The sequence below is a fragment of the Cervus elaphus genome, chromosome 8 (genome assembly GCF_910594005.1).
Source record: "Cervus elaphus chromosome 8, mCerEla1.1, whole genome shotgun sequence".
NCBI classification, from domain to species: Eukaryota; Metazoa; Chordata; class Mammalia; order Artiodactyla; family Cervidae; genus Cervus; species Cervus elaphus.
This window is the reverse complement of record NC_057822.1, coordinates 47640434-47665138: the sequence shown is the minus strand read 5'-3', so window position 1 is coordinate 47665138 and position 24705 is coordinate 47640434. Positions and strand designations below refer to the sequence as shown.

Here is a 24705-nt window from a genome sequence, read left to right as displayed (position 1 = left end):
TCAACCATGAAAGATAAAACAGGATGTACAAAACTATACAAAACCCCTGTGTTTCAGTTTTGATTCTGAAGTTTATTTAATTGAATTTTCTCTTTTTTTCCCTTTATCTCTAAAAAAAGAGAATTTGTGGGTTTTTTTCTGCTCCTTAACTCAGGCTTCCTATGATCCTGCAGCTCTAAATTAAAAACAAAACTTGCCAGGGACTTTCCTGGTGGTCTAGTGGTTAAGATTCTGTGCTTCCAATGAGGGGGGGAGTGAGTTTGATCCCTGATCAGGGGAACTAAGATCCTATGTGTGGCACAGCCAAAGAATAAAAGTAAATAAGTAAATAAAAATAAAACATGCCAAATCCCATAAATTCTGAGATGAACATCTTTTCATGTTTCAAAAACCCTGCATCAGGATACATGGTTTTCTTTTTTCATAGTGATATATAAAATGATAATCCATGATAGCTCAGATTTGAGGACATCTAATTACAGTTGTGTGAGATGTGGGCTTTGGAGTAAGCTAGTTAACTACAACAGTTCATAGCTCTTCAACTCTTACCAAGTCCTGAAATCTTAACTTTGCAGTACCAAAATCTTCCCTAGGCTGTATCCCATGTGATAACCAGAATTACTATAAGCCTTACCAAGATGGATTAAGTAAAAATAGAAACAAGTCAGTGATTGTGTTCCCCTCTAGCCTGTGATATAGTAGGGCAAAGATCTAAGATAGGATAGAAAGGGTAAAGTTCCTCTTAGCAGCATTTCTCTAGTCATGCAACAGGCAAGTTTCTGATTCCAGTTTTATGCTTATATGCACAAAGAAAGGTATTTATTTATACCTCTGTTATGATTTATATTCAACATTTATATAATTTTATATAATAAAGAGTAAGATAACATTTTCTCTGCACAATTTCTGCATTTCCTAGTCACACATTTAAGAAAATATAGAAAAGGATACACTCTTAAACTAGAAGAATAAAACTTTAAATCAAGAATATTTAACATTTATATTGTTTAGAAATTTCTCCTCTCTACCACTCTATCCTCTATTGGAATTATTCAACAAGTACAACTTCAATCATTTGTATGTATATATATATATATATATTACACACACACACATATATAAAATGTGTGTGTGTGTAATATATAATCTGCAACTGATTATCTAATATGGCATAGCTATTTTAATTTTAAGAGAGGTATATCTGGAGAAAGTACCAACATTATAAGTTTGCTTTAGATGATTTTGATCCTATGATGAACTTCCTATAAATAACATTTATTAACACTTTAGGCTTTGGCACTAGGTCAAAATTATGGTTTTAATTCATGTTTGCAGTTCAGTAGCAACATCAATGAAGAAATGCAGTAAAGGGGAGAGGGGATATCAAAGACTGTGGAGGCTCCTTAAAATAGACTGAGTTCCAATATATGGGATGGGTCAGAAGCAAAAATATGAGTGGGAAATAGCTAACCTCCATCATTTTATTGTAAAGAATATACTGCAAGCAAGAGTCATACTTCCATCATAACAGTTAATCAGTTTGGGTTCTTTACTAGATATAGTCACTTTTCCCAAAAGTGAAGATGCAAGAGTTTCACTAAGAACCTAGGTCACATGGGAAGAAGCAGGATAAGGCAGTTGAAATATACTAAATATATAAAGGGATCTAACTACATTACCACTCTTGGCCTGGATCTAATTTAGGATGCATGAGCACAATTCCCAAACTGGGAGAGTAGATCACTGTAACTATTTTCATTTCCCCGTAAACGTTACACGTCACTAATGTAATAAAACTCTGGATATATGGAATATCTAGGCAAATTACAGACAGTAGATTAGAAGTTAACAGGGACTGGAGAGAGAGAAGAGAAAGTTATTGCTTAATGGGTACAGAGTTTCTATTTGGAGTGATGACAAAGTTTGGAACTAGATATTGGTGACTATAGTTGCATAGCAATGTGGATATAATTAATACCACTTAGTTGTATATTTAAAAATGGAAGATCTTAAGTCATATATGTTTTATTCTCCAGTAAATGAAAACTTTTGACCATGTGTGGTTTATAACTTCTTCAAAACTAACAGAAGTGAAGTGAAGTCAAAGTTGCTCAGTCCTGTCCAACTCTTTGTGACCCCATGGACTGTAGCCTGCCAGGCTCTTTTGTTCATGGAATTCTCCAGGCAAGAATACTAGAGTGGGTACCTATTTTCTTCTCTAGAGGATCTTCCCAACCCAGGGATTAAACTCAGACCTCCTGTATTGCAGGTGAATTTTTTTTTTTCCCCATTTATTTTTATTAGTTGGAGGCTAATTACTTTATAATATTGTAGTGGTTTTTGCCATACATTGACATGAATCAGCCATGGATTTACAAGTATTCCCCATCCCGACCCCCCCTCCCGCCTCCCTCCCCACCCCACCCCTCTGGGTCTTCCCAGTGGACCAGCCCCAAGCACTTGTCTCATGCATCTAACCTGGGCTGGTGATCTGTTTCATCCTTGATAATATACATGTTTCGATGCTGTTCTCTCTAAACATCCCACCCTCACCTTCTCCCACAGAGTCCAAAAGTCTGTCCTGTACATCTGTGTCCCTTTTTCTGTTTTGCATATAGGGTTATCGTTACCATCTTTCTAAATTCCATATATATGTGTTAGTATACTGTATTGGTCTTTATCTTTCTGGCTTACTTCACTCTGTATAATGGGCTCCAGTTTCATCCATCTCATTAGAACTGATTCAAATGTATTCTTTTTAATGGCTGAGTAATATTCCATGGTGTATATGTCCCACAGCTTCCTTATCCATTCGTCTGCTGATGGGCATCTAGGTTGCTTCCATGTCCTGGCTATTATAAACAGTGCTGTGATGAACACTGGGGTGCACGTGTCTCCTTCAGATCTGGTTTCCTCAGTGTGTGTGCCCAGAAGTGGGATTGCTGGGTCATATGGCAGTTTTATTTCCAGTTTTTTAAGAAATCTCCACACTGTTCTCCATAGCGGCTGTACTGGTTTGCATTCCCACCAACAGTGTAAGAGGGTTCCCTTTTCTCCACACCCTCTCCAGCATTTATTGCTTGTAGACTTTTGGATAGCAGCCATCCTGACTGGCCTGTAATGGTATCTCATTGTGGTTTTGATTTGCATTTCTCTGATAATGAGTGATGTTGAGCATCTTTTCATGTGTTTGTTAGCCATCTGTATGTCTTCTTTGGAGAAATGTCTGTTTAGTCCTTTGGCCCATTTTTTGATTGGGTCATTTATTTTTCTGGAATTGAGCTGCAGGAGTTGCTTGTTTATTTTTGAGATTAATCCTTTGTTGCTTCATTTGCTATTATTTTCTCCCATTCTGAAGGCTGTCTTTTCACCTTGCTTATAGTTTCCTTTGTTGTGCAAAAACTTTTAAGTTTCATTAGGTCCCATTTGTTTAGTTTTGCTTTTATTTCCAATATTCTGGGAGGTGGGTCATAAGAGGATCCTGCTGTGATTCATGTCAGAGAGTGTTTTGCCTATGTTCTCCTCTAGGAGTTTTATAGTTTCTGGTCTTACATTTAGATCTTTCATCCATTTTGAGTCTATTTTTGTGTATGGTGTTAGAAAGTGTTCTAGTTTCATTCTTTTACAAGTGGTTGACCAGCACCACTTCTTTACCATCTGAGCCATCAGGGAAGCCCTTTTCATTACCCTAAATAGAAACTCTGTACTGATTAAGCATTAACTTTCTATTCTTCTCTCTCCCCCAAAGTAACAGAAATTATAGCCAATTTAGAACTGTATTTCCTTCATATGAAAGAATTCATTAATTCTGTACTTTAGATCACAAATGAGATATAAATATCCAAAGTTGTTTCTTTTCAGAAGAGAATTTGGAAAATGTGATATATGACTTAAGAACAACAACAAAAAAAATCAAAACAAGCTTCTTACTTTGATTGGTTCAGGTTGCATCACTGGTGCAGGCATAGCAATGGCACTTGAAGCATAAACCTGGTGATATGTTGCTTGAACTCCATGATCAGAATAAGGCTAAAATTAAAAAAAAGAAAAAAATATTGCTTTTCATTAATTAAAAATACTTATTCAGTATTACAATTTTCTAGGCATTTTGCTACACAATGGAGAAACACAGATGAGAAACACATTCTCTATCTTTAATTATAGACTGATCTGGGACAGACTAGTCAAAATGGATGACATTTTGCATAGAGATGTATGGGGAAAAGAAAGTCCTATGACACATGAATAGGGATGCATGGGGAAAAGAAAACAATGTAGCTTTAGAAAATTGGGGAGGTGGTCAGGGGACGTTTTCTAGTGGAGTTTATGCTAGCATTTGAAAAACTAGGGAACAAGGTAGGAGTAGTATACGCAAAGGTAGAGGCAACTATATCTGTGTATGCTGTTTGGTATTGCTGGAAGGAAGGACACACACTGACTGACAGCTGAAAGGTGAGGCGGGAGAGGAGCAGACAGGAAAGAGATCACGTAAAAGCAGATTAATGGCTTGTCCAACAGATGGTGGCACCATTCACTGATATATGGGATAAAAGAAAAGCAAGTTTGATGTTTGTGTAATTGTGTGGAGGTTAGAGAGAGGTTAAGTTTGTAACACATAAAATTTGAGGTATTCGTAGGAGTTCTGTTACATGTCAATCAAAAGCTGGATGGCTCTAAAGAAGCACTAACAAAAATGTGAACTAAATGTTAATTATAATTCAGATAGAAGGTACAAACTTCCAGTTATAGCTAAGTAAGTACTAGGGCTGAAATGTACATCATGATAAATATAATTAACACTGCTGGATGTTATATAGGAAAGTTGTCAAGAGAGTAAATCCTAAGACTTCTCATCACATACAAATTTTTTCCTATTTCTTTAATTTTGTATGTGATGATGGGTGTTCACCAAGCTTGTTGTGATAATCATTTAGTGATATGTATGAATCAAATCATTATGCTGTACATCTTAAGCTTACACACTGCTGTATGTCAATTATACCTCAATAAAACTGAAAAATTTCCAGTAGCCATGTTAGAAAAGTAAAAAGAAACAAATAAAATTAATTTCCAGTAATAGATTTTATTTAAACATATTAAGAATATATCAGAGTGTACTCAACATAAAGTCAGTGATAAATTTTTTTTTCAGTGATAAATTTTACATTCATTTTTCACACTATGTCATTAAAACTTGGTGTGTATTTTGCACTCACAAGACACCTCAATTTTTTTTTTTTTTTATTAGTTGGAGGCTAATTACTTCACAACATTTCAGTGGGTTTTGTCATACATTGATATGAATCAGCCATGGATTTACATGTATTCCCCATCCTGATCCCCCCTCCCCCCTCCCTCTCCACCCGATCCCTCTGGGTCTTCCCAGTGCACCAGGCCTGAGCACTTGTCTCATGCATCCCACCTGGGCTGGTGATCTGTTTCACCATAGATAGTATACATGCTGTTCTTTTGAAACATCCCACCCTCACCTTCTCCCACAGAGTTCAAAAGTCTGTTCTGTATTTCTGAAGACACCTCAATTCTGACTAGCCACATTTCAATAGCTACAGGTGGTAATGGCTACTGTTGTACTGAACAGTGCAGGTCTAAAATTCAGAAGTGAGGCTGGGGCTAGAGACAGGAGTATGGATGATAACATCAGAGTGAGCATGTAGGGTGAAAGACTGAAGAATCAAAAAAGAAATCATGGGGAGAAAAAGATCAGCTTACGTAGGAAGATAAGAGGAGGTAAAAGGATTGCCAGAAGAGAGCAGTATCATGGAAGCCAAAGGCAGGAAGAATTTCAAGGAGTATATCCAATGTCTCTGAGAGGTCAAGTAAGACTGAAAAGAAAAGGAAAATATTTGGCAATTAGGGAGTCACTAAGGACCTTTATCAAAGTATCTTCAGCAGAAGGTAATGAAGCAGACTTTAGCAGGTAAGGGGAGAACAGGTAGTCAGGCAGTGGAAATATTAAATGTAGACTACTTTTTGTAAGGGCTCCCCAGGTGGCTCAGTGGTACAGAGTCTGCCTGTCAACACAGACGACGCAGAAGAGCTGGGTTCCACCCGTGGGTCAGGATGATCCCTTGGAGGAGGAAATGGCAACCCACTCCAGTATTCTTGCCTAGAAAATCCCATGGACAGAGGAGGCTGGCAGGCTACAGTCCACAGGGTTGCAAAGAGTTGGACACAACTGAACATGCACTTTTTTCAAGCTTGGCTTTGAAAGGTAGAAGAGAATAAGGGCATTGGTGGGGGTGCGTCACAGGATAGTAACTGTCTCCTACCAGGTGCTGGGCACTATAGCAAGAACCTTGTATACAACAACTCTCATCTTTGCATCAATCCTGCAAAATAGATTTTCCTAATGTCTTTATTATATTAATGTAGATATTATGAAACCAACACTGTGAAGAGTTAAGTAATTACTCAAAGTAACATACTAGCAAATACTAGGTAAAGCTCTGAACCAATGGAGAGAAAATGTCTTAAAATACATAAGGAATGAGGTGGAATGAGGTCCCTGAGGAGTACAGAAGTTACAGTTTCAAGAGCAAAGAGTAGAAATAACTTTGAACAAGATAGGTTACTAAAAAAATGTAAGAAGCTAAGTATGAGTTATGAGTCAGGTCAGTTTGTATGTTGGGGGCTGGAAGCTGAGTTGGTTTCCACAAAGTGGTTTCTACTTATTCTGTGAAGTAGAAGGCACTATATTCTAAGAGTGAAGGGGGAAATAGTCATTGAAATAAGTGAGAAATAATTCTAATTTATTTTTATATTTTAGGAGAGCTAACTATCAAACTCATAAGAACAAGCCCTGTATTTTTTAACTTTAGAGGAAAAAACACTTAAAATATAAACCAATCCATTCAACTAATTTATATATTAGACATATATCTTTTGCCAGAAACAATATTAAATTAAAAATATGCTTAAATCATTGTGTATTGAAATATCATAAAAATTAATGTCATGGCACAAGTTGTAAGTTAACACGTAATATTTCCAGAAAAATATTATTAGATTCCACTAAACAGTGAAACATAACTTGGTAAGTTATCTGATGTCGACATCAAGACTATGGTTCAGTACCGATAATGGCTAAAAACATAATGTAAAAGCATTCTTAACTCACTGTCACCCTCCTTGAAAATCAGAAAACAATGAAAAGAACAAAAGATAGATTTTAAAAATGCCATCATCAAGTAAACACGGACGTGCTCATGAATCCCAAATGACAAGGTAGTTTAGTTCAGCTCAGTTCAGTCGCTCAGTTGTGTCTCTTTGTGACCCCATGAACCGCAGCAAGCCCAGGCCTCCCAATCTATCACCAACTGCCAGAGTCTATCCAAACCCATGTCCATTGAGTTGGTGATGCCATCAAACCATCTCATCCTCTGTCGTCCCCTTCTCCTCCTGCCCTCAATCTTTCCCAGGATCAGGGTCTTTTCAAATGAGTCAGCTCTTCGCATCAGGTGGCCAAAGGATTGGAGTTTCAGCTTCAACATCAGTCCTTCTAATGATCACCCAGGACTAATCTCCTTTAGGATGGACTGGTTGGATCTCCTTGCAGTCCAAGGGACTCTCAAGAGTCTTCTCCAACACCATAGTTCAAAAGCATTAATTCTTCAGTGCTCAGCTTTCTTCACAGTCCAACTCTCACATCCATACATGACCACTGGAAAAACCATAGCCTTGACTAGACAGACCTTTGTTGACAAAGTAATGTCTCTGCTTTTTAATATGCTGTCTAGGTTGGTCATAACTTTCCTTCCAAGGAGTAAGTGTCTTTTAATTTCATGGCTGCAGTCACCATCTGCAGTGAATTTGGAGCCCCCCAAAATTAAGTCAGCCACTGTTTCCACTGTTTCCCCATCTATCTGCCATGAAGTGATGGGACCAGATGCCATGATCTTAGTTTTCTGAACGTTGAGTTTTAAGCCAACTTTTTCACTTTCTCTTTCACTTTCATCCAGAGGCTCTTTAATTCTCCTTCACTTTCTGCCATAAGGGTGGTGTCATCTGCATATCTGAAGTTATTGATATTTCTCCCGGCAGTCTTGATTCCAGCTTGTGCTTCCTCCAGCCCAGCATTTCTCATGATGTACTCTGCATATAAGTTAAATAAGCAGGGTGACAATATACAGCCTTGACGTACTCCTTTTCCTATTTGGAACCAGTCTGTTGTTCCATGTCCAGTTCTAACTTGCTTCCTGACCTGCATACAGGTTTCTCAAGAGGCAGGTCAGGTGGTCTGGTATTTCCATCTCCTTCAGAATTTTCCACAGATTATTGTGATCCACACAGTCAAAGGCTTTGGCATAGTCAACATAGCAAAAATAGATGTTTTTCTGGAACTCTCTTGCTTTTTCGATGATCCAGCGGATGTTGGCAATTTGATCTCTGGTTCTTCTGCCTTTTCTAAATCCAGCTTGAACATCTGGAAGTTCACAGTTCACGTATTGCTGAAGCCTGGCTTGGAGAATTTTGAGCATTACTTTATTAGCGTGTGAGATGAGTGCAACTGTGTGGCAGTTTGAGCATTCTTTGGCATTGCCTTTCTTTGGGATTGGAAAGAAAATGGACATTTTCCAGCCCTGTGGCCACTGCTGAGTTTTCCAAATTTGCTGATATATTGAGTGCAGCACTTTCACAGCATCATCTTTTAGGATTTGAAATAGCTCAACTGGAATTCCACCACCTCCACTAGCTTTGTTCGTAGTGTAGAAAGCCTGCCAAATGCTATGTAATTTGCACCAATATAAGGGAGGATTTGGAAGCCTGAGGAAGGTTATAGATTTCCCTGAAAGGCCTATTTAAAGACTCTTTAGAGTCTCAAGTGTAGGGGTGTGTCAGACCAAGGCAGAAGCAGGAAAGATCTCCCACAGAGAGGGAGAAATCATATTTTCACTATTTTGTGGTCTACTACCTGGTATTATAGCTGAGGAACACTGCTGGAGATGAAGAAGGGTGAGAGTGGAAAGTGAAGTAACACTTACTACACCTTCATACAGAAAATCTCTGAAAAAAGAGACTTTGCCAGGAGCCAAATGAACTCCAGAATGCTTAAAAACTCAGGGAAGAACATCTCAAGCAGGCAACATAACAGACTTGGTGGTAGGACGTTTGAGTCAACAGAATGCTTCTCTCACCTTGTATTTCAGCAAAAAGCTGGTCTCATTTAAAGATAAGATGGGAAGGAAAAGTAAGCAACCTTAGGACTCTTCTCATTGTCTCAAACTTTATCAAGGGAAAAGCAAAAAGGGGAAAAAAGAAAAAGATGAGAAATCATCCCAGAAAATAGTAGAAAAGTTCAGATAAATAAAATTCTTTTGATCTTAAAGAAATTACAATAACATGATCGCTAAAAAAGAGCTTCAAAAAGAGATTTTAAGCCAACAGACAGCATTTACAGGCAATGATGTGAGCAAAGTGGCAGTTTGGGATAAAAAGAAGATAAAAATAAAACAGCAATAAAAGCTTCATTAGTCATAAGAAAAAGCAGACTAAAAACAATGAAAAATATTCATGACTGTCTCAATAAGCATATAAAACATTAAAAATTACCATGATAAAAGAAATTATCTCAGAGATGATGGATATGAAAGATAAAAAGAGATCTCAACATATGCATAAATGGTATTCCTGAAGAAGAAGTAAAAGAACTGGAATACAAAAATTTTTTTTCAAAGTTCTAACAGGAAAAAAGAAGCCCGGAAATAAAAACTAGTCTGGGAATCAAAGGAGCAAACTGTGTCCCAGGAAAAATATTTTAAAGACTGACAAGACATATCCTGGTAAAGTGATTTCAAGTTAAGACAGACTTTTCAGGCACACAGGAAGAAAAAGCAAATTACGTATAAGAGGGAAAGTCAGGCTGGCTTCAAACTTCTTTACAACTATACACAACACCAGAAAAGAGTAGATTAGACGTTATAAGAGAAAAAAGCACTGTTATGGGTTGAATTGTGTTCTCTGAAGACTTCTGTGTTGAAGTCCTAACCACTATGTCAGAGACTGACCTTATTTGGAGAGAGGGTCTTTACAGAACTGAGCAAACTGGTATGGTCATTAGGGTGGAACCTTACCCAAAATGACTGGTATCTTTATAAAACTGGGAAGCTTGGACACAGAGACAGGAAGGACAATGTGAAGACACAAGGAGAGGATGGTTATCGATAGGCCAAGAAGAAAGGCCTGGACTAGGTCCTTCCCTCAAAGGCCTCGGACAAAACCAACTCGGCCAACACCTTGATTTTGGACTTCTAGAACTATGAGACAATAAATTTCTCTTTTTAAGCCATCCAGTTCACTGTACTTTGTTCAGGGAGCCTTAGCAAAGTTATACAAGTATGATACAGCTATTTTATAGTTAGTCTTAATTTCTTCCAGATTTATAGACAACAAATATGTTGAACACACAAGCATGTAAGAACTCAAGAGAGTACAGCACATGTAAGCCTTCTTTAACAGAGTGCTTGCAGATTCAGTCAACAAAGTGATAAATGAAGGGTGAGATGAAGAATGGAGAAATCATAGTAAAAGTATTGATAGTAAACACTTAAGATTCAAAACTGTGGAAGCTGCTGTTTCAGAAAAATTATGTTATAAACTTTAGTAATAATAATAATAATAATGTGAAAGTGAAGTCGCTCAGTCATGTCCGACTCTGCAACCCCATGGACTGTAGCCCACCAGGCTCCTCCATCCATGGAATTTTCTAGGCAAGAGTACTGGAGTGGGTTGTCATTTCCTTCTCCAGAATAATAAAAATAAATACACTCAAACTGGGAGGTTGTTATTTATTTCCCAGTCTTTCACAACATATTTAAAACATACCATGTACAGTTCCTGGTACACAGATGATGAGGTTATTAGTAATGGTTTGCAAATATAAACACATGGAAGAGAATATTTACAGTTTTTAGTTATAAATTTGATTTACATCTTTGAAGGAAGAATTTTAAAGATTTTTTTCTTCTTTAATTTTTCTATGCTTTTAACTGACAATGTTAGTAATAAGACAGGCAAACCAGAAGAAAGAGAAGCACTTATCTTACTCTTTCAAGGGGACTGAGTCAGGGATAGTCTAGTAAACAGCTGAGTTGAGGAATGATTCAGAAATAGTGAAGAAGTCTAAGATGAAGCATTCTTAGATATAAAAAAGGGGAAGAGATGTGAATAAATCAAAGAAAACATAAGATGTTCAACTTCAATGAGGGTCTTGAACAAATACTTTTAGAAAAGAAAAAGAAATAAATGTTAAAATGAAGTGGTTATGGATATATTACTTTGTGTGAGACTAACACATACCTCTGGAACTGAAGCTTCCATCAGAGACAGAGGAGGAGGAACACATCCACCATCCTGTGCAATTTCCACTGGTTGATAAATGACCTCAGAAGGTTGCAGGTACAAGAATGGAGCAGAAGAGGCAGGAGACTAAAATATAAAATCACGTTTCTAATTAAAATCGGATTAGTTATTTCAGTTAAACCAAATGACTTACCCAACACATGAGAGAAATACTGGTTTCACATTTTCCTAAAGTTGTTTTTAGAGACAACACAGAAGTATCTTAACAACAAACTAGGAACTCTAGGTTATGCTATAAACTCCAATTATGTAGATATTATTAACTCACTTATTTATCACTTATAAGTACTAAAAAGTTCTTAGCACTTTAGAAGCTCATAAATAATTTAAGACAGTCATTAAGATAACTATTAAAGGTTCTGATAATATAATCTATGGTATTTAAATTGGCATTAATTTCACATGCTAGCAAAGTAATACTCAAAATTCTTCAATAGGTTTCACCACCACATGAATGGAGAACTTCCAGATGTTTAAGTTGGATTTAGAAAAGGCAGAGGAACCAGAGATCAAATTGCCACCATCTGTTGGATCATAGAAAAAGCAAGAGAATTCCAGAAGAACATCTACTTCTGCTTCATTGACTATGCTAAAGCCTTTGACTATGTGGATCACAACTCCTCTGTGGAAAAATCTTAAAGAGATGGGAATACCAGAGCACCTTACCTGCCTCCTGAGAAACCTGTATGCAGGTCAAGAAGCAACAGTTATAACGACACAGAACAACAAACTGGTTCAAAATTGGGAAAGGAGTATATCAAGGCTATATATTGTCACCCTGCTTATCTAACATATGCAGAGAAAATCATGCAAAATGTTGGGCTGGATGGAGCACAAGCTGGAATCAAGATTGCCAATAACCTCAGATATGCAGATGATACCACCCTTATGGCAGATAGAGAAGAGGAATGCAAGAGCCTCTTGATGAAGGTAAAAGAGGAGGGTGAAAAAATTGGCTTAAAACTCAACATTCAAAAAACAAAGATCATGGCATCTGGCCCCATTACTTCATGGCAAATAGATGGGAAAACAATGGAAACAGTATCAGACTGTATTTTCTTGGGCTAAAAAATCACTGTGAATAGTGACTGAAGCCATGAAATTAAAAGATGCTTGCTCCTTGGAAGAAAAGCTATGACCAGCCTAGACAGCATATTAAAAAACAGAGAATTTACTTTGCCAACAGAGGTCCGTCTAGTCAAAGCTATGGTTTTTCTAGTAGTCATGTATGGATGAAAGTTGGACCATAAAGAAGGCTGAGCACCGAAGAAGTGATGCTTTTACACTGTGGTACTGGAGAAGACTCTTGAGAGTCCTTTGGACTGCAAGGAGATCAAACCAGTCAATCATAAAAGAAATCAATCCTGAATATTCACTGGAGGGACTGATGCTGAAGCTGAAACTCTAATCCTTTGGCCATCTGATGGGAAGAGCCGACTCAATGGAAAAAGACCTTGATGCTGGGAAAGATTGAAGGCAGGAGGAAAAAGGAATGACAGAGGATAAGACGGTCGGATGGCATCGCCAACTCAATGGGTGTGAGTTTGAGCAGGCTCCAGGAAATGGTGAAGGACAGGGAACCTGGTGCGTTGCAGTCCACAGAGTTTCAAGCCCAGGACTGACTGAGAGACTGAACAACAAATGCCTCACCTCAGCTTTCTGACGTCCCATAAGTGGGGCCTGTCTAACGAACTTTCTGGTGGTATACCATTTGTTATCAGAAGTTGAGAGATGGAATCTTCATTTAGAAACATAAATAAAACTGAAGCAAAATCTGAAGTGACGCTAGAAAAATGCTAAATATTCTAATATTAATAACATAGCACTTGTTTATGAAATACTTTTACTTACATGGTCTCATTTGATCTTTACAAAAGTCATGTGAGAAAACTTTCCAAGGTATGGTATCATTAGTTCCATTTGAAATGAAAAAGCTGAGAAATATAGTGATTAAATGAATTGCCAAATCAGTTAATAAATCAGTATCACAGTTAATAAATACTAGAGGAAGGTCTCAAATCTAGTCTTTCTGACTTAAATATTCATGTAGTCTTCACAAAAACAGTGAAAAAAGTTAAAAGTTAGTATTTACCTGAGGAACATTCCACTGCCATTGACCTGGTAGACACTGTGCAGGGGCCTAAAACAAACAAACAAACAAACAAAAAAACCCCACCAGATTGTAAACAAGGGTTAAAACTGAATATCTACCTGCAAAAGCTATGAAGTTGAACCCCTATACCTCAAACCATATACAAAAATTAACCCAACATGGATAAAAGATAGAAATGTAAGAGCTAAAACTACAAAACTCTTAGAAGAAAACATAGATGTAAATCTTTGTGACTTTGAACCAGGTGATTAAAAAAAAATATGACATCAAAAGCACAGGAAACAAAATAATAAGAGAAAAAAAGATAAACTGGATTTCACTAACATGAAAAACTTTTGTGTTGCAAAAGACACCATCAAGGAGGTGAAAATAAACCATGAGACTGGAAAAAATATTTACAAATTATTATCTGATAAAGAACTTGTATCTAAGCAAAGAACCCATATAGCTCAATAATAAAAGGCAAGTAACCCAATATAAGGGCTTCCCTTGTGGCTCAGCTGGTAAAGAATCTGCCTGCAATGCAGGAGACCTGGGTTCGATCCCTCGGTTGGGAAGATCCCCTGGAGAAGGAAAAGGCTACCTACTCCAGTATTCTGGCCTGGAGAATTCCAAGAGGGCTGCAGAGTCTGATACAACTGAGTGACTTTCACTTAAAAATCACTTAACCCAATATAAAAATTGGTTAAGGATATGAACAGACATTATTGCAAAGAAAATACACAAAAACCATCAATAAGCATCTAAAAGATATTCAACATCATTTGCCTTTTAATCCTCTTCATAGATCACAGCCTTGTAGTGAAGGGGCTTGAGTAACTCAGTGAAACCATGAGCCATGGAGGGCAGGGCCACCCAAGACGGATGGGTCACAGTAAAGAGTTCTGACAAAACGGGATCCACTGGGGGAGAGAGTGACAAACCATTCTAGTATTCTTGCTGTGAGAACCCCATGAGCAGTATGAAAAGGCAAAAAGATATACCACCGGAAAATGAGTCCCCCATGTCTGTAGGTGTCCAACATGCTGCTGGGGAAGAGCAGGCAGATAGCTCCAGAAGCATGAAGAGGCTGGGCCAAAGCAGAAATGACACCCAGTTGTGGATGTGTCTGGTGGTGAAAAGAAAGTCTGACACCATAAGAACAATATCGCATAGAAACGTCTTCAACGTTAGATCCATAAATCAAGGTAAACTGGACATGGTCAAGCAGGAGATGGCAAAAGTGAACATCGACATTTTAGGAATCAGTGAACTAACATGGATGAGAATGGGCGAATTTGATTCAGATGACCATTGTTATCTACTGCTGTGGGTAAGAATTCCTTAGAAGAAATGGAATAGCCCTCATAGCCAACAAAGAGTCTGAAATGCACTACTTGGGTACAATCTCAAAAACGACATAATAATCTCAGTCTGTTTCCAAGGCAAACCATTAAACATCACAGTGCCTGAACCATCGATGCTGAGAAAACTGAAGTTGACTGGTCTGATGAAGACCTCCAAGACCTTTTAGAACAGCAAAAAAAAAAAAAAAAAAAAAAAGCTGTCTTTTCATCATAGGGGATTGGAATGCAAAAGTAGGAAGTCAAGAGATACCAGGAATAATAGGCAAGTTAGGCCTTGGAGCACAAAATGAAGCAGGCCAAAGACTAACAGTTTTATCAAGAGAACACAATGGGCATAGCAAACACCCCTTTCCAACAACACAAGAGACGACTTTACATACGGACATTGCCAGATGATCACTGAGATCAGATTGATTGTATTCTTTGCAGCCAAAGATGGAGAAGCTCTGTACAGTCAGCGAAAAAACAAGACCAGGAACAGACTATGGCTCAGATCATCAGCTCCTTACTGCAAAATTCAGGCTTAAATTGAAAAAAGGAGGGAAAACCACTAGGCCATTCAGGTATGACCTAAATCAAATCTTTTATGATTATATAGTGGAGGTGATGAACAGATTAAAGGGATTAGATATGGCAGACAGAGTGCCTGAAGAACTATGGTCAGAGGTTTCCAACACTGTATAGGAGGTGGTGGCCAAAACCATACCAAAGAGAAAGAAATGCAAGAAGGCAAAGTGGTGGTCTGATGAGGCTTTTCAAATAGCTGAGGAACGAAGAGAAGAAAAAAGCAAGGAAGAAAGGGAAAGATAAATCAAACTGAATGCAGAGTTCCAGAGAATAACAAGGAGAGATAAGAAGGACTTCTTCCATGAACAATGCAAATAAGTAGAGGGAAACAACAGAATGGGAAAGACTAGAGATTTCTTCAAGAAAACTGGAGATTTATCAAGGGAACATTTCATGCAAAGATAGGGACAACAAAGGACAGAAACGTTAAGGACCTAACAGAAGCAGAAGAGATTAAGAGGTGGCAAGAATACACAGAACTATACAAAAAAGAGGTCTTCACGACCAGGATAACCACGATGGTATGGTCACTCACCTAGAGCCAGATTATCTAGAGTGTGAAGTCAAGTGGGCCTTATGAAGCATTACTACAAACAAAGGTAGCAGAGGTAATGGAACTCTAGCCGAGCTATTTAAAATCCTAAAATGATGTTGTTAAAGTACTGCGCTCAATGTGTCAGCAAATTTGGAAAACTTAGCAGCAGCCACAGGGTTGGAAAATGTCAGTTTTTATTCCCCTCCCAAAGAAGCACAGTGCCAAAGAATGTTCAAACTACCATACAGCTGCGCTCATTTCACATGCTAGTGTGAAAAATCCTTCAAGATAGGCTTCAGCACTATGTGAATTGAGAATTTCCAAATGTACAAGCTGGGTTTAGAAACAGCAGAGGAACCAGAGATCAAATTGTCAACATTTGCTGGATCACGGAGAAAGGAAGTGAATTTCAGAGAAACATCTTCTTATGCTTCATTGACTATGCTAAAGCCTTTGACTGTGTGGATCACAACAAACTGGAAAATTCTTAAAGAGATGGGAATACCAGACCACCTTACCTGTCTCTTGAGAAATTTGTATGTGGGTCAAGAAGCAACAGTTAGAACTGGACATGGAACAATGGACTAGTTCAAAATTGGGAAAGGAGTGCAACAAGGCTGTATATTGTCATACTGATCATTTAAACTTATATGCAAAGTACACCATGCGAAATGCCAGGCTGGATGAATTACAGGCTGAGATTAAGACTGCTGGGAGAAATATCAATAACCTCATATATACAGATGATACCACTCTAATGGCAGAAAGTGAAGAGGAACTAAAGAGCCTCACGATAGAGGATGAGAGGAGAGGGAAAAAGCTGGCTTAAAACTCAACAATCAAAGAACTAAGATCATGACATCCAGTCCCATTACTTCATGGCTAATAGAAGAGGGAAAAAGTGGAAGCAATAATAGACTTTACTTTCTTGGGCTTCAAAATCACTGTGAATGGTGACTGTAGCCATGACATTAAGACTCTTTCCCCTTGGAAGAAAAGCTATGACAAACCTAGACAGCATACGAAAAAGTAAAGACATCACTTTGCTGATAAAGTTCTGTATAGTCAAAGCTATGGTTTTCCCAGTAGTTGTGAATGGATGTGAGAATTGGGACATAAAGAAGGCTGAGCACCAAATAATTGATGCTTTCGATTGTGGTGCTGGGGTAGACTCTTGAGAGTCCCTTGGACTGAAAGGAGATCAAACCAGCCAATTCTAAAGGAAATCAACCCTGAATATTCATTGGAAGGACTGATGCTGAAGCTGAAGCTGCAATACTTAGGCCACCTGATGCAAAGAGCTGACTCACTAGAAAAGACCCTGATGCTGGGAAAGACTGAAGGCAAAAGGAGAAGACAGTGGCAGAGGATGAGATAGATGGCATAACTGACTCAATGGACACATGTTTCTGAGCAAACTCCGGGAGATGGTGAAGGACAGGGAAGCATGGCATGCTGCAGTTCATGGGGAAGCAGAGTTGGACATTCCTTAGTGACTGAACAGCAACAACAATGAAAATCAAAACTACACTGTGATATCACTTCACATACACTAGTACGGCAAAAAAAGTAGATAATAAGTGTGTGCAAAGATGTGGAGAAACCCTCATAAATTGCTGGTGGGACTGTAAGATGGTGCAACCTTTTGGAAAGTCTGACACATCCTTAAAAGGTTAAATATAGAGATACCATTGATTTAGCAATTCCACTCCTAGATACAAGACCTAAGAGAAACGAAAATGTAAGTCCACAAAAAATCTGTACACAAACGTTCATATCAGCATTGTCTGTAAGAGAGGAAAGGTGGAAACAACCCAAAGTCCATCGACAAATGAGCAGATGAACAAAGTGTGGTTTCACAGCCACATACTGTCCATGAAAGGCAGATCTATAAAGACAGAAAGTACTGATCTATTACTGGTTGCTTAGGACAGGGAGGAGGGGGTAAGAGGAATGACTACCAATGGGTAAAGCTCCCCCACCACCCCCCGGGGTACGGTAGCAAAACTGTAAATTTAGTAAAAACTACTCTGTTGTACAGGCTTCCCAGGTGGCGCTAGAGGTAAAGAACCCACCTGCCGATGCAGGAGACAAGAGATGTGGGTTTGATCTCTGAGTCAGGAAGATCCCCTGGAGAAGGGCATGGCAACTCACTCCAGGATTCTTGCCTGAAGAATCCCATGGACAGAGGAACCTGGTGGGCTATCTAAAGTCCATAGGGTCACAAAGAGTCAGACATGGCTGAAGTAAGTTGCTTAAGTAAGAATGCACGCATTCTGTTGTACTCTTGGAAAAGGTGAATTGTACATGGTATATGAATAGCTAAATAAAGCTTTATTTAAAACAAAATAGAGTCAAGTTATTTAAGGTACTTGTTGTAAGATGACAATAGAAAAGAGAGTCTTTTTATTTTTTAAATCAGTTGTATTATTCTTTAATAATAAATGTTTTAGCTTATTTTCCAACTTTAATAAAATCTTTTTTAATTATTAAAGTAAAAAAGACAGAAAATAAGAAGATTCCATGAATCTACCATCGAAATGGTTAATTTCAGGCAGACCATATCAACTGCTAATGGGTGACATCAATATGATAACCAAGTGAGGTCTGTGTTCTTTATACCATGTTTAAAAAGGCAGGATAATCTCTTAAGAAAATATTTTAATAAGAATCTGAAATAACATGCTTAATGTGTAGATTTGTTAGATAAATAAAATCACTATCTTCTTCTGAAGTGAGAAATACGAAAGAGATAAATACTGACTAAACCAGACCTTATCTGATTTGACTAACAAAAACTGATAAAGCTATCAATCTCAGAATTTGTAAAAAGAACAAGGGAAGAGATTATCAAAGTGGCAGTTTTAAGGGGAGAATGGTGATGAATAAATATATAACTGGAAAGAAATACGCAAAGTGAAATTATTTCTTACACTGAAAAATATTATGTTACAAACTGGTACAAAAATCTTTCCCAAGTATATCTAGGTAATATACTTCCAGTTTTGTAATTTGTGTCAAGTGGAAAATTAGAGCCAAAGTATAAAATTAAACTGTATTAGAAACTTTACAGAATACATCTATGTCATGTATGTACATATGTAATCAATTAATGGAGTAGGAGCTGGACTCCACAAAGTGCAAGCAGAAAGTAACTTCAATCTTTCTCACCCCTGGCACTTTAAATGCATTTTGTTAAAACTAGTGTTTACCAGTGGTGAGAGGGAAGGGGGAGGGAAAAAGAAGGTGGGGGTTAAAAGGTACAAGATATTAAAATAAATAAGCTGTAAGGATATAATGACAACCCACTCTAGTATTCTTGCCTGGAAAATCCCATGGACAGAGAAGCCTGGAGGGCTACAGTCCGTGGGGTCAGACACGACTGAGCGACTAACACCACAAGGATATACAGGGTCTGCATGCAGGCAAGTTGCTTTAGTCGTGTCCAACTCTATGACCCTATGGACTGTGGCCTGCCAAGCTCCTCTGTCCATGGGGTTCTCCAGGCAAGAATACTGGAGTGGGTTGCCATGTCCTCCTCCAAGGGCTCTTCTCAACCCAGGGATCAGACCCACATCTCTCAGCTCTCTTGAAAGGGCAGTCAGGTTCCTTACCACCAGTGCCACCTGAGAAGCCCACACGTGGAATACAGACATTTAAAAAATAGTTTTATTTATTTTTGGCTGTGCTGGGTTTTGTTGCTATGCTCGGACTTTCTCTGGCTGAGGTGAGTGGGGGCTAGTCTCTAGTTGGGGTGCGTGGGCTTCTCACTGAGGTGCTCCTCTTGTTCTGAGCAAAGGCTCTGGGTATGTGGGCTCAGCAGTTGCAGCTTCCCGGCTCTAGAGCACAGACTCAACAGTTGTAGTGCACAGGCTTAGCTGCTCCATGGCATGTGGGAACTTCCCGCATGAGGGACTGAACCCGTGTCTCTTCACTGGCAGGTGAATTCTCCACCACTGAGCCGCCAGGGAAGTCCTGGCCAATATTTTATAATAACTATAAATGGAATAAAATCTATAAAAATTTTGAATCACTATGTTGTACACCTGAAGCTAATATTGTACATCAACTATACTTCAATAAAAAACAAATTTTTCAAAGGGTAAACAGACAAATAAAAAACACTGTGTTGAGCTGGTTTTCCTAGCCTCCAGATAAAAATCAGGAAAAATTATTTTTTGGCATGTTAACAGATTCCAAATGCTGACTCTTTTGTCAGGTACTTTTTTCTTTGGTGATGTCCTTGCTGAGAACTTCTGACTACAATTTTAGACCTAGATTCTAGGGGTCTACTTCACATAGATTTTTTTCTCTTCTGGGGTCATTTTATACTTTTTTGGAAAAATTCTCTTCTGTGAGGTTCTTATCTTGCTCTTGGGACACAAACTTTGCTTTCTGTGAGACGTTCAACATGTTCCCCCTGTAGACTTCTTTTCTGGCTCTGCTTCCATAGTCCACATCACCTAGAGGAAGGCATGGCAACCCATTCCAGTATTCTTGTCCAGAGAAACCCCATGGATAGAGAAGCCTGGCGGGCTATAGTCCACAGGGTTGCAAAGAGTTGGACATGACTGAAGTGACTTAGCAAGCATGCATGCACAGGTCTGAAAGATTCTATATCACAAATTCCAGGGGACAAATATTAAACTCTCTTAGTCATTCTCTGAAGTCCTGTTCACTTGGTTGAGAATGGGAAATGCCATAGTACTCTAAAACTCTCTTGTTAAAAAAGCCTCATTACCAGTCTTCTTTATTAACTTCATCCTCAAGATGTGGTTAATAATGAGCACATCCTCATGTGCTCAAGATGGGCAATAAGCTAAGGGTCCTAAAACTGGTTTCATGACTTTTGGTTTGTATTGTTAAATGGCCTAGTATCTAATGTTGTCTTTGGGGCCTCTCAAAATTTTGAATTAGAAATAGTCATGCTACATATATACTTTAAATAAAGGCCATCAAGTTACTTTCATTTTTACTAAGTGAATAAAATACTTTAGATAATTTTATACTTAGCATAGTAACAGAATTTAAGAACAACTCCCCCAAACCTAGTCTAATACTAAAAATAATTTCAGTAACCATAATATTTCATGTGGGTCTAATAAAGTTCAAAAAGAAAAAAAACCCAGAAACAAAGTCTTCCACTATTTCAAAGGTTTAAAAGAATGTGATTTTATCTGAGAATGCTATAGACCAGAAGTAGGCAACCATTTTCTATAAAGGGCTAATGGGTAAATATTTTAAGCTTGCAGGCCATATATCTCTGGTGCAACCACTCAACTCTTCTACTGCAACACAAAAGCAGCCACAAACAATTATGTAAACAAATATGGCTGTTTTCCAATTACATTTTATTTACGAAACACCAAAATGGTCTGGCATTAGAGTTTACTTACCCTCAACCTCCCATGAGAATTAATGAAAAGAAGAATGCTGATCAACTAAAAGAGGCTGTCATAATATAAATCACAATATATTATTTATTTTGATATGTATTTATTAAATATAATAACCAGAAACTGATATAATAACAATATTTTTAAAAAAATCAGCCTGTGGTCCAGTATTTTCATAATACCTTGGAAATTATTTCTATGTTAGCCAGGGGAGCAAAACTGACCCTATTACATTTGATAAAAATTAGTCCTTTATTGGAAGGACTGATGCTAAAGCTGAAGTTCCAATACTTTGGCCACCTGATGCAAAGAGCCAACTAACTGGAAAAGACCCTGATGCTGGGTAAGATTAAAGGCAAAAGGAGAGGGTGGCAGAGGACAAGATGGTTAGATAGCATCACTGACTCAACGGACATGAATTTGAGCAAACTCCAGGATATAGTGAAGGACAGGGAAGCCTGGCATGCTGCAGTCATAGGATGGCAAAGAGTCAGACATGACAACAGCATAAGTAAACGATCTATCTTCTTATATGACATTTAGATCCCTCATTAAAAAAAAAAAAGAAAATATCACTGCTATCGAGGCTTAACTACCTCTTTTAAATTACGAGAGTATTTATTTGCATGAGAAAGACTAAAATGAAAGTTATTCAAAAAAGGCTGAAACTATCAAAGATGTGCATTGTAATTTAATGTTTACCTGGTAGTGATATGCAGGCTGCTGATAAACGGGCTGAGCTACCATCACAGGGGAACTAGATATAGAACGTGACTGTTAAGAGGAAAGAAAAGTAGCAAAAATTATTTTAGGCAAAATTCTTTATAACTGTTTATGACAAAGTTTATCTTACACTGTTACCTAAACCCAGTCAACTTACAGTTTATGACTGGAAATATAATTTTTCCACCTCTTATTCATATTATTGCAATTCCACTTCAAGTTTATTAAAATTATCACAATATTTCTACTTCCATGTGGTTTCATTTCCACAGTAATGTTAAAACCACCACCAGAAAAGTTGCTTTTAGTTCAAGATTATGAATAAATACAGTTTCTAAGAGAATATTTCCCTGATGCTGGGAAAGAGCGAAGGAAGGAGGAGAAAGGGACGACAGAGAATGAGGCTGTTAGATGGCATCACCAACTCGATGGACATGAGTTTGAGCAAGCTCCAGGAGTTTGTGATAGACAGGGAAGCCTGGCATGCTGCAGTCCATGGGGTTGCAAAGAGTCGGACACGACTGAGTGACTGAACTGAAGAGAATATTAGATGAAAACTAGCAGCTGGATTTAAGGTGACATAGCCTATTTCCATTGCAGAGACAAGCAGTAGATGTTTACACAGCATTTAGAACTGAATGAATAATCATACCTGATCTGCCACTAAATTCCCACTACTTACAAATAATCAACATCCTATTCCTTTGTTATATATTTAATTAAAGCAAGTGCATTATTTATTGAAGAATGTTAAACTCTATTTTATTAATTTGATATTTAAATAAGTTGGTCATCTAATAAATTTACAAGTGATTTGTTTGATAAAAGTACATATAACACCTGATTATTCAAAGTAATAGAATAAACCTCAAAACTGATTATTTAAAGCCAGATCATTATAAAACAGGCAAGCTGTATTACAAAAGAGGTAAAATAGGCTTTAACAATAGCAATTAAAATTCAATTTGTAACATGGGATCTAATTTGCACTGTATTGTTTTAGTGTTCACCCGTCCACCCAAATTGAAGAAAAGTATCATGGTTTTGCATAATTTTCAGACAACTGTGTACTAATAAAATTGTACTAACAGATTAACATTCGAAAATAATAATGTAACTAATTATATTAATACATTAAAGGAGAAAAAATGATATTTTCAGCAGATACAGAAACTACACTGTTAAAATTCAATACCCTTTCAGGATAAAAACTTAGCAAACAGAGTTAAAAAATAACTTAATCCTTAATTGATTTGGGTCAGTAATTCTCAACCAGGTGGGACACTGTACCCCTAGGAAACATTTGGTAGTATTCTGGTTTTCATAAAGGTAGGGAGGCTAGGAATCCATTAAAAATCCTGCAATGTACAGGACAGTTTTCACAAAAAAGAAATGATCATCTGACCCTAGATGTCAACAGTGCTAAGATGGAGAAACCTTGGTTAAAGTTTAGAGTATCTTATCTATATCTATATAGGTTTTGGAAGATACTCATATAAACCTTAATGATTAATTACTGAACTTTCTACCTTTTTAAGAACAAGATTATGGTGTTAAAACATAAATACTGTAGCAGAGACACTGCCAGTGCAATAACTTGATGAGGAAAAATGAGAAAGCAACAGAAGTACATTGAATTCTAAATGATTGCCTATATGAGAGCTTGGCAGGGTTAATGATAAAACACCAACACTTAAAAATCAAAAGCATTATTACACACCAGTCACAATCTTTAGGCAGTGTGATTAAAAAAAATACACCATGATAAAACCAACAAAAACTACAGAGTACCTAAGAATAAATCAAGCAAAAGATATGCCAAATTTTTTTTTATAGAGAAAGAAAAACTTTATTGATGGATGGAAACCCTAAACACTGTTTATGAATGGGAAAATTTAGTATCATGCCTAAATGTCCCATGTAAATCTATATATTTAACACAATTCTAATAAAAATAAAGTCTCTTCACAGAGCTGAACAAGCTGAATTATGAAGTGTATAAAAGCAAAGACTTAAGGACAGATGAGGGGCTCCTGAAGAAGAGAGTGAGATTATTGCCCTATCAAATTTTAAGACTTTTTATAAAGCAATAGTAATTGAAACAAAATTGGGCAGGGCAAGCAAATATACCAATGGAACATAACAGACAGCACAGCAAGACTCCCACACACAGAAACCTCGTGTTTTACAGAGGATTCATTTCAAAAAAGTTGAAGAAGATGGATTAATCAATATATAAACTCCAAATTAAAGATCCAGATATGAAAAGCAGCAACACAGTATTAAAAAAAGACACTAAAAGCGAAAACCGTAAAACATTAATACACCTATTAACATTAAAACAAAAAAACTGTGTACAACAAAAAATATCATAAAGTTAATGGACAAGGCACAAACTAAAAGATATTTACAACCCATAGAATTCATATGATGAACTCAAGAAGACAATCCCAACAGAAAAAAATGGGTAAAAGATATAGAGAGGAATCCAATAGAAGAAACTGAAATGGCAAATAAATATATAAAAATATATTTAATATTACCATTAACTAGGCAAATGAAAGGTAAAACAAGATACCATTTCATAACAATACTGGCAAAAATATTGGCAAAAACTATTTTTGCCAAAAATATTGCAAGAATCTA

General features: G+C 37.4%; 1 protein-coding gene across 7 annotated transcripts in view; it reads right to left on the bottom strand.

Annotated features, from left to right (window-relative positions):
* Positions 1–24705, bottom strand: part of BOLL (boule homolog, RNA binding protein) — a 59106-nt gene that overhangs the window by 11583 nt on the left and 22818 nt on the right. For 2 of the 7 annotated variants that reach the window (XM_043910479.1, XM_043910480.1), the window contains exons 7-11: positions 22039–22110; positions 13472–13519; positions 11317–11445; positions 5731–5843; positions 3931–4029 (exon numbers count right to left, since the gene is read on the bottom strand). In XM_043910479.1, coding sequence (XP_043766414.1) covers positions 3951–4029; positions 5731–5843; positions 11317–11445; positions 13472–13519; positions 22039–22110 — 441 coding nt within the window. In that variant the 3' untranslated portion in view covers positions 3931–3950. The remainder of the gene's footprint in view (positions 1–3930; positions 4030–5730; positions 5844–11316; positions 11446–13471; positions 13520–22038; positions 22111–24705) is intronic. The other 5 variants (XM_043910482.1, XM_043910483.1, XM_043910481.1 and 2 more) reach the window with 4 other exon arrangements.